Source organism: Gymnoscopelus microlampas, assembly GCF_963454915.1.
Source record: "Gymnoscopelus microlampas genome assembly, chromosome: 10".
NCBI lineage: Eukaryota > Metazoa > Chordata > Actinopteri > Myctophiformes > Myctophidae > Gymnoscopelus > Gymnoscopelus microlampas.
This window is the reverse complement of record NC_139947.1, coordinates 19,654,600-19,665,924: the sequence shown is the minus strand read 5'-3', so window position 1 is coordinate 19,665,924 and position 11,325 is coordinate 19,654,600. Positions and strand designations below refer to the sequence as shown.

The 11,325-nt window shown below is 44.2% G+C and overlaps 1 protein-coding gene across 1 annotated transcript; it reads right to left on the bottom strand.

The window, feature by feature from the left end:
- Positions 1-1,203: 1,203 nt before the first annotated feature.
- Positions 1,204-7,379, bottom strand: LOC311054122 (keratin, type II cytoskeletal 8-like; the record flags this gene model as incomplete). The annotated part of the gene is made up of 9 exons (XM_084070002.1): positions 1,204-1,367; positions 1,856-1,908; positions 2,020-2,240; positions 2,407-2,532; positions 3,364-3,528; positions 3,832-3,927; positions 4,010-4,070; positions 4,181-4,389; positions 6,969-7,379. 9 exons carry the CDS (start codon positions 7,377-7,379, stop codon positions 1,204-1,206), a joined length of 1,506 nt encoding a protein of 501 aa, XP_083926128.1.
- Positions 7,380-11,325: the final 3,946 nt, after the last annotated feature.

Below are 11,325 nucleotides of genomic sequence, written 5' to 3'. Positions count from 1 at the left end.
CCCATACCGAGCAGTGCGCGTTCCAAGTTACACTAAAGCAGTCATGTAGTAGGCTATATTCCCCATGAGACTCGGGCGGTCTGCAGACTGCAGTGATCCCGCGCCGCCCACGTTATAAGAGATTGGAGCGTCAGGTTTATATCCTTAACCCAGCCAGGTTGTAGCCTATAACTCCCTATGACATAACTCCATACCATAGGACAAGCTACTGTAAGTTAGTAGACCTCACTGTCCCGACCGCGCGACTCCCGACGCAAAAGCGCTTGTTGTTTTGAAAATAGCAGATCTAAAGCTCACAACGCGTCACGATGCGATGCTGGCTTGTGAGCTTGTAGATTTGCTATTTTCAATGCAGCCAGATCTACAATCTTATCTGAATGACTGCTAAAGCAGTTTGTTTAAATTAATTTATAATGTTATATTTTCACAGGGATTATTTATTAGTGTAGATATACATTTTGGAGTGGATATATGTGTCCAGATGCCTGTCAGACCGTCAGACAATGCTGCTCCGCAGGTCTAGGATGAAATAAACGGGTGCAGCCAACGTCAACAACTGGTCTCGACCAGACGTGAGATCTCAGCGTACCGTAGGATAAAGCCCACGTCAGGATATATTGATAAATGCCGAAAATTGCGGTGAAAACGCCGTACGCCCATTATTTGGGCTGCACCGCGTTGATAAATGAGGGCCATTGTTCCTTCGTTCCACCGTAGGAATGGTGGAACAATGGCAGATGCTGATGAAAGTTTCATATCTATAAAGACTCAACATCTGCTTAAAAAGAATTGTCACCATGATTAATTATTTGATCATTAATTATTTGATCATCCAGGTATATATGCAGATCTGCTCGACAGGCACTTTGGACTGGCTGAGTGCAAGGATCAGCACTGCCTCTAGGGACCACTACCAGGACCTTTTAGACTCTAGTTTTATTACCTACACATCAGCCCATCCAGCAACAACTACAAGATGTCAGGCGGATTGATTGACAGAGGAATTAAGAGAGTCATCTCTGCTGCTGGTCACTTTTTGGTGAAGCAACATGCTTAGTGTAGCCTACTGTACATCAGATGATTCTGCAGTGGACAGGTGGTGTAGGATGTGTACTGTACGTTTGTTTGGGTGGTTGCCAGGAGGATTGATCTAGCAGGAAGAGATGGAGGAAGGAGGAGGGAGAGTAAAGAGTGCTTTTGTGCTTAATACAGGCGTCTTGACGTAGGGGTACTGCGGGTCGATCTGATGGAGCTGCCACCGCCACCGGTGCTGTAGCCAGAACTGCCTGACATGGTCATCCCGCTACCGACACCGTAGCCGAAACCGCCCGACATGGACATTCCACTACCACCACCCATTCCACCACCTGGTGATAAAAGAATTTGATGAGATGAGACAGTAGTTATTGCTGTTACTATCCTCAGTAGGACTAAACAACCGACTATTACCCTGCCCACAGCAATATGTGACAGGGTTTTGTAATCACACCTGTCTGTGTTTGTGAACAAAATAACTTGAGAACAGATGGCATACTTTCATTTAACTTGGTGTTAATTAACAACAGACTGCCCTGAAGGGATTAATAACTTTTGGGTTGAAAAGGTCAAAGGTCAAGGTCATAATCCAGGTCAGGTTAATACCGAGAACAGATGTGCAGATTTTTGTGTGACTTGGTTCAGTAGGATGCCCCAAAGTGACTATTAACTTTTGGGTCGAATAGCTCAAGGTCAAAATAGATTTGTATGTCTCATTTTGTCTGGAGAGCTGTAGAACAAGGGATGTTGGTGAGGGTAGAGTTTGCACCCCAGGGTGCTGTAACGTCCACAGGCTGTTGCTGTAGAGTTGCGTACTTACCACCCCCGCCACTCTGGATGTGGATGGTTGCATTTCCACCCCCAGAAGAAATTCTGTTGAGCGATGTGAACATTAGTCATAATGTATGTATCGATAACCTCTTTTACCTTTGGCATTGACTGCCTGAGTTTGTTCCCTCTCAACAAATTGGTTGAATATTTTACCTGTCCTCCTCTCCCTCCAGCAGTTTCTTGTAGGTGGCGATCTCAATGTCCAGGGCCAGCTTGACGTTCATCAGCTCCTGGTACTCGCGCACCTGGCGGGCCATGTCCTGTTTGGCTCTCTGCAAAGCCTCGTCCAGGTCCTTGATGCGGCCCTTAGCATCCGCCACAGTCATCTCACCACGCTCCTCAGACTCTGCGTTCTGGCCCTCTAGGTTGGCACGCTGGTACGTTGAAAAGAAAGTGGTATCATGCATCATGAAAATTATGATAAGATGGACTAATCCTATCTTATCATGCTGCAAAGTATGGGCTTTAACTCTAAGTTCCATAAATTGCTGTGGTGGGTCTGAAGGTAGTTTGTGAAAACGTGTGGAGCTGTTAGTCTACCTGTCCCTTGACACTCTCGATCTCATTCTGGAGACGAGAGATCATGCGGTTGAGTTCAGCGATCTCAGACTTAGTGTTGCGAAGTTCCTCTCCATGCTGGTTGGCTGAGCTCTTCATCAGCTGGAACTGGAAGAAGAAAACACATTTTTACTGAGCCTCTCAGTGAGTTACTCTTACTGTGACTCTCATCCACTCTGCGTCACTTTCATCATCAGTGTATTCTTTAGTTTTTTCCAAAAACAACAAACCTAGCATCTAGGTCATAATTTTTATTTGGCCCAAATATTTATTTCTGTTTTAATTCCCAGTAACAAGGAAGTACCACCCCAAATGTTTCAAGTCAGTCTCATGGTGGTGTTATAACAGGTCACAACACTGCCCTGGGTAGGCAACCCGGCTTGGCGGGGATCTGCGCTCCAAGGAGAACACTTTTCTAGATGATGGTGTGTGCACCATTATAATTAGCTCCCCATCAGCTGTATCGATCCCATAGCCTGTAGGGATGATTCTGTCAGCTGTTTCAATCCCTTATCTCAGACAGACCTTTTTGTTGTAAGTAACTACAGTATGTTATAATACAGGATATTGGTAAAAAACAAAAAGGGTTTTCATACCAAAACACCTTATCTTATGTAGTTTATTACCATAATGATTATTTAAAAATATTTTAAAATACATATTTTTCTTTCTGTGAAGTTATGGCAAGCTGCCCTCCTTGATGTGGTTACCGCATTGACATACGGCCCAGTCTATACCTATTTATGTTTATGAACTGCCGTACAACCCTTGAGGGAAGTAATAACTTTAACTTGTTTTGAATGGTCAGCTGTAACAACTCTAGGGGTTATACGGCAGCTGACAAATCAACACAAGCTTGTACCACTCTTTTTGTCACTCATTTTACAGAAGTCAAATAAAAGGCTGGGTATCTGATGAAGAGGACATAGCCCTGCATACCTTTTGCTGATACCACGTCTCGGCTTCAGCACGGCTGCTGTTGGCGATGGTCTCGTACTGAGCGCGCACTTCAGCTACAATAGCGTCCATGTCCAAGCTGCGGCTGTTGTCCATCGACACAACGACTGAGGTCTCCTTGATCTGTCCCTGTAGCTCAATCAGTTCCTGAAAAAAGATTACTATGGTAATTGACTGACTGATGTTTTTATTGACAAAAATGCATACACATGAACATAAATGGAAAGGATAAAACACAAAAAAGCTAGAGATCTTATTTCCATTATGGTCCTGACAATAGCATGAGATAGAGGAAAAGATAGCTGAACTGGTTTTGTAACTAACTCGTTTTTGTACTCTCCAGTGCCATTAAATATGACTTTTAATTTCCTTTTTTACAGCTTATTATTAGGTCTGTTGTTGAATCAAATAACCATGTTCAGAAATCAAGATTACAGAGTGAAGCCTCACCGCCTCATACGCACTCCTGAGGAAGTTGATCTCATCCTGAAGACCGTCGACCTTGGTCTCCAGCTCAATCTTGTTCATATAAACACAGTCCACATCCTGGAACAAGAGCACAGATTGTTTAACTGATGGTACCATTGTATAGCTTTGGTATTCTCTGTTTGGTATGAACATTACTCACCTTCTTTAGTAGTACAAATTCGTTTTCCGTAGCAGCACGTTTGTTGATTTCATCTTCATATCTGAGAAAAGGGGTGGAAAAACACTGTCAAGCTTTTCAAGTGGGCCCTGATAGAGACAAGATTGGGAACCACTGTTCTGGATAACTCTGGTTTCCTTTATCTTAACTCACTTGTTCTTGAAGTCCTCCACCAGGCCCTGCATGTTCTTCAGCTCTCCCTCCAGCTTGACCTTCTCGTTGCCCAGCCCGTCCAGCTGCCTGCGCAGGTTGGTGATGTAAGCCTCGAACATGCCGTCAATGTTGGAGCGTGTTGTGGTCTGGTCCTGCAGGAAGCTCCATTTGGTCTCCAGCATCTTGTTCTGCTGCTCGAGGAAGCGCACCTGTATGCAGGAAGTGACATCATAAATATAGGTTTTACTCATAGGGTGTATTTCGGAATTATGGTATGAGAATTTGCACCGATTTCAGAGCGCCCTGGTTTTGATGTCATAGAGCGCTCTGATATCAGTTTTAATTGGATAGCGACGTGGCCGTGGTCTGCTGGCCCGCCAGCCGCCCGCCAGCGGCCATCTCCCAGTAGCAAATTTGAATATAGGATACGATGTTTACTGAGGTAATTGGTTTGTGTTTTGGGTTTAGCATTCCATATTTTCCATTCCACAGATGGCTATGAATGCCACTTGATGTAAGGCAGACCACATCAGAAACATAGACCTCTACAGAGGCCTCCCACGGATCACGGGCAAGGTCAGAGAGAGAAGGGCAGGGCACTGTGTAAGGCACCCGAAACTGGTAGCGAGTAAGCTGACTCTGTGTGAGCCAACCCACGGTGCAGCTAGGAGGGGACCATGTACGTTGACACACTGTGTGACAGTGAAGCCAGCAACTCCGCAGAGCTCAAGACCTTGATGCTAGACAGGAGGGAGTGGAAGGTTGCGATACAGGAGTCCCGAGTTGGTGTTGGACTAGTCTAGAGGTATTAAATTAAGTGAGAATTAGGGTCATTTTCCCAGAGACCTCTATGTATACAATCACACTTCTTTTATATAGTGACTGCACAGAAAGCAGGGGAGGATATCCTTGGGTCACCAGGCTTTCCACACGCCGGAAAGCCTGTTTTTCGTTCAAAATTAAGCGAAATGTCTTCTTCTTTGAAGGTGTTTTACAGGCGGCTGCCTGCATCTGCTATTCTGCATTTCCGCCATTTGCAACCACAGTGCAAATGGCAAATTCACTGGGGTGAAACTAAAACCAAGATGTCTTTAGTTAGTTTTGCATTGTTCTTTTTATATACATATTCTTTTTTTATATACTTAAAGCGGCATTATGTACTTTTTTTAATGGATTAAATGTAATTTTGTCCAATCTGTATTGTAGAGTATGTTAATACAATATAACTTATTGGCGTGCTTGTATTTTGTCTCCCTGCTCTTCTATTGAGACATTTAGATCGCGTCAAAGGTCATGTCTCACCTAGACACAGGATCTGACACCAATTTTGACCTAATGGTCAAGATTCAATTTATCCCCTGAGCAAGCAGGCAAGGCTCTATTAGCTCAATGGTAAAAATGTCAGCACTTGCCACTCGCAGGAAACCGGGTTCAAATCCGGGGTAGAAGAGGAAAGTTACATAGTGCAACCTTAAGTTTTAGTTTCAGTCAACAAAATTATGTATTACCTTTTAATCTTATTTTTAGTTTTATTAAAAGTTCAAGCACTGAATCAAGTAAGAACATTTAATTTACAAGCTTGTTTTAAATAAACCCTTTCAAAATGCAACAATGTAGCACTATCCTGAATAGGGTGTCCTCACGATTAGTGAGGACATTCGGTCAGCGGAACGTCTCATATCATATCATATCATATGATCACATAGCAATGAAGTCAACCTCACCTTTTCTCTTCAGATTTCTCAACAATCCAAAGTTGCTCTCGACTGCTTTATGGATTTGGTGGTGACTCTTAGTAACTTTTAGTTACTTAGTGTCATTTGGTAGAGCTAATTTGGTAAGATTTATACTTATACGGTGATATGGTCCCTGAAGCTTATTGTCTCTGATGTGGCAAGTATATATTTTAGAATATATTGATGGGCAGTGATGGAGGAAGTACTCATTTTTTTTACTGTAACAATTAGCATGAACTAAAGTATTGAAAATTGGAAATACTCCAGTAAAGTAAAAGTAAATGTACTTGTTTGATACCATATGTTGAAGGCAGAAATTCAGCAACGCTAATAATAAACCCAACATGCCTTGGATGGTGACAAACAATGTTTGCTGACCTCTCTCCCAACACCTTGGGCTGTAAAGTTGCTGCAGTTCTTTTTTTCTTCTTGATTCTCATGTTAAAATGAATACAATGTGTCATTCTTTGCTGGTGGGACCCACTTTCATGGCTGCACCATCAAAGAATCAGCCTGTGAGTCCCTGCTGCCATGGCAACAGATGCAAACCCGATCTCCTCCTTCCTTCTCCTCCGAAAGAGCGAGCCGGCCGTCACTGGATACGGCAGGGCTAGAGTTACCTACTCTCTCACTCTGCACAAAGCTAGCTTCCAAGGGGCCTATTACACTCACGGCGAACTGCTGAAGCACTTATCTGCTTTCAGCTGGTAACATAGTGACCAGCTGACACAATGAGTTCAAGTAAGGTGATGTACTGTACTGTATGTATTTAGGCACATTCCAATAACATTTAAATTATCAATATGAATTCATGTATTTGTTTCTTTCTGCTCTAGTGCTTGGCTGTGCAGGATATCAGGTTTAAGATCAGATGCTTATTATTTAATGAGCCCAGGGGGCGTATTTTGCAACTATTCATGCATGATCTTTGAAATAGATGGTAATTCAGTTATCGTCTATACGTCTCTTCAAGAGGCAACATAAAACAGCTTTTATATTAGTTGTTTGCACAACGGTGGCACCTCAGAAAGGGAGCAGACAGGTGCACTGACCTTGTCAATGAAGGAGGCGAATCTGTTGTTGAGGGACTTGATCTGGTCCTTCTCGTGGGTTCGGACAGACTGGATGGCGGGGTCAATCTTGACGTGCATGGGGGAAAGCAGGCTGTGGTTCACCGTGATGGGTTGGATGGGGGCGACGACGGAACCACCAAAGCTTCCCATCATTCCCATCATACCTCCTCCACCCATGCCGCTTCCGGTGCCGTAGCTGTAAGTCGAGCCTCCGCTGAAGCCGCCGCCGCCAAAGCCGCCACTCGTGCTCCGCCGGACGCTCATAGAGGACATTCGGCTGCGACCACCAAAGCCAGGTGCAGCGGAGAAGCTGGAGAAGCTCTTCTTCTGGCCACCGCCACTAAATCCTCCACTGCTGCTGACAGGGTTATATGAGGTTCTGACACTCATGGCCGGTTCTGTTTCCTCTGAGGTTCCGTGGAGAAGAGAATGGAGGGAGGAGAGAGATAGACAGGTGTGCTCACTAAGAAAAAGTCAAGTCCCTCTGAGTACCGTCTCCCTGTCCACTGAGGGCTTTTATCTGGCTCCTGAAGAGGAGGTATCCTCCTCCCAGCCGCCTCCCCCTTCTCCTCCCTCCATCTACCTGGCCCCGCCCCCACCCCGGCAGGCTGGCTTGCAGGTATACAGGCAGGTCATTTTCAAACTTGTGTCGTATGTTGTGTCGCGTGTGTGTATACACCAGTGTTTCTGAAAGTGGGGTCCAGGGGGTTCCTTGAGGGGGTTCCTAATGGACCATTACAGGTCTGTAACTCTTAAGAGTATACAAATGGAACATAATGGATTTGTACACCATACGGTATGAGCGTGAGCTTGAACACGTGCAATTATGCATGCGGCCGGGTAGAGACATTGTTGGTCTTGCATAACACCAACCTTTTTGGAGAGCCGACACACTGCCTCTAATAAGAACAGATAAAGCATTTGTTGCGCGAGGTGAAGATGTAATATCTGGTGTTGCTTCACACGGCCTCAAATATAACAGAATGCGGCTTCTCCATGCTTAGTTCTGACTCTAGGTTCAGAAAGCAGACCTATCCCAGACGACCTGAGAGGTCAGGATGGTTCATAACAACGTAGCAAAAGACCAGAAATGTATTTTGGCCCAAAACTATCAATGCTTCGTAAAAAAAAACAGTTGTATTTTGGTAGAAATCTACCATGGACTGTCTATTCCTAATCACCTGAGTACAGATGGCCCGTGTGAGTGACTGGGAAACTTGGAGTGTGTTCTCCACAGTGAAAAGAATTCTTCTGCTGTTCGTAATCTGTCATCAGAGAATCTGTCATTGAATTAATTCAGGGTCGACAGTGGGGGAAGAGACCGGTACAAGACAGGGAGAAAGACACACACACGCACATGCACATGCACGCACATTGCACGCACGCACACACACACATGTGAGCGTGCGCTCTCTCACACACACACACACACACACACACACACACACACACACACACACACACACACACACACACACACACACACACACACACACACACACACACACACACACACAGGCAAAGGGTGAAATACAGAGTAGAGGAGACACTAGCTCTGTTGATAGAACAAACACCTCTCTGTTCTTTCTGTTCAATAGTCCACTCTTTGAGTCCTGACAACTTGGCTAATAGCTGCATCAGCACTCACACTGTCTCATTTGCAATTGCAAGGAAGTAGTTTGGTAATTTGTAGTAAATAAGAATGATTGTCTCGTTATTATAGTAGAAAACATATGTCCTTGATTTGTGGAAATATCTAGAAAGGAGGCCATGCAAACCTGCATATGTGTGTAACAAGATTTGATTGTCCTCCACCAAAACTGTTGTTTTGTATCCACAATAAAAACTAGAAAAAGTGCTCCTCGGAGCACAGGTCTCTGCCAGGTCAGGTAAGTTAGTGTGGGCCAGCAATGTTCGGAATTCGCCAATCAGTATGGAATATGAAAAATCAGACAGAACCGTCTTGATCATTTGACTATAGAGATAATGCGTACTGATTTGCATGATGTTTGGAGACAATTTGTAGGAGTAATTTAAAAAAAAGTTTTGCAAAATTCGGCCCTCTGGTGGCGCTATAATAGGAACATATTAAAAGGGTGGCATTTGTTCCTCAACGTAGCGTGAATGTACATGCAAAGTTTCACCGCAATCGGACACTGCGTTCATGACTTGCATCATTTTGTTCAAAACGGGCCACTCCTGCAGACTTTAGATCTCAATCTCAGCCAATCAGGATGTAATATGAAAAATCTAACAGATCCGTCTTGATCACATGACTATAGAGATCATGTGTACCGATTTGCGTGAAATTTGGATAAAATCTGAAGGCTTAATATTATAGAAAACAATGTTTTACATAAGTCGGCCTCCTGGTGGCAGATATGAAAGATGCAGGGCAAAGCTTTTTCCTTGGTCTCTAGGGAGTGCACAGACAAAGTTTTACTCAGATCGGTGCAGTTATAGGTAAAAACACAAATCTGACTGTTATAGTGCCACCAACAGGCTGATTTGAAATTTTTCAAGTGGCATTTCTTCCTCGGCCTAGTGAGACTGTGAATACAATTTCCGTGAAATTGTAGGCTGTATTCATGATTTGAGGCATTTTGTTCAAAACCGTGCACTCCTACAAACTTTGGAAGCCAATTTTAGCCAATCAGGATGGAATCTGAAAAATCTGAAACACCTGTTTTGTTTCATACTGTGTACCGATTTGGGGGCAGAAGTTCTGAATTGGCATCCAGGGAGTGTGTGTGCACAGTTTCGCTGCGATCAAGCCAACGGTACGGGAGATTAGCTGTTCAAAGACGGACACACACGCGGACGGACAGGCGGACAGGGTGAAAAACATACTCTCTCGCCATGGCTTTCGACCTGGCGGAGATGATGTATGCATATGACCATCTCCTTGTCCCCATGACCAAGCTCCACACCATGGACGACTGGGCATTCTGCTCCACTGCCCCAAGCCTGTGGAATGCCCTCCCCGACCGTTTGAGATCCCCACAATCTACCGCTGCTTTTAAAAGGGGACTCAAAACCTGCCTTTTTAACAAAGCCTTCGCTTAGCCTTTTTTCTTAGGTCTTTTACTCTATGCCTTAATTCGTTTTTAATCTACTTTCTACCCCAAGAAGGTTCCTCTTGTTGCTGAATGTTTTTTTTTGTTTATGTCTTGCCTTTGTTATTTTTATGCCATGTGTTTTTAAAACCCTGTCGCACTTTGTGATTTGCAAAAATGTATAGTCCGTTATAAATATTGTATTATTATTATTATTATGACAGCGGCACAAAGGACATGAGCTCTCGAGCTTTATTGTATTTTATCCTTTTGACAGATGTTCATGTATATCTATTTTTGTCAGTTAAACGTCAAATATGACACCTGGATATGAACTTATTTACTTATCCCAAGAGCAATAAAACTAAGTCCACATTGTAAGAGTGATTTGATAGATGGCATCACATGAACATTTAATGAAGGAAACAAAGCTGTGCATTATCCTATGGAGAGGTCTTTGCGCTTAGAGCACAATGCATGTTTTATTTACTGTACACTTTTTTGTAGCCTATACCTTGAGCTTGCACTTAATGCTGTGTAGTGTACATTGTTAAACACATGCATTTGGACTAGGTCAGGTGGAAACTAGGTCACAGGGACTGACATCACACCAGGTTGCTGAATTTGAAACAAGCTCCTGTTTTTATGGCGTGGCTCTGTAGGAGGCGAGCCATACATATACACACACGCGCGTGAGCGTGTGTGTGTGTGTGTGTGTGTGTGTGTGTGTGTGTGTGTGTGTGTGTGTGTGTGTGTGTGTGTGTGTGTGTGTGTGTGTGTGTGTGTGTGTGTGTGTGTGTGTGCGTGCGTGCGTGCTGCGTGCGTGCGTGCGTGCGTGCGTGCGTGTGTGTGAAACTGCTGGACCGATCAGACCAAATGTATTGTGCACACTGACAGTAGGCCACAGGTTTGTGTGTGTGTGTGTGTGTGTGTGTGTGTGTGTGTGTGTGTGTGTGTGTGTGTGTGTGTGTGTGTGTGTGTGTCTCCCCCCTGCATATCTCAAGAACGAGAAGAACCGTCTGACCGATTGAATCAGCACTTGTCTAGAATTGAAAATCGACAAATCTCTGTGTATATGTCTGTCTGTGTCTTTCTGTCTGTCATGTATGGAACAGATGTCAGCAATATGACGGCATAGTGATAGACTGGCCTCCACGTACTCAGACAACGGGTACAACGGCTGTTGTAGTTTCTATTAGCTTGGAATCCCCATCGATGATTGACAGGAAAGAGGCAGAGGAGGAAATTGTGAAATCAGCTGGGGCAGTGCACAAATCGGC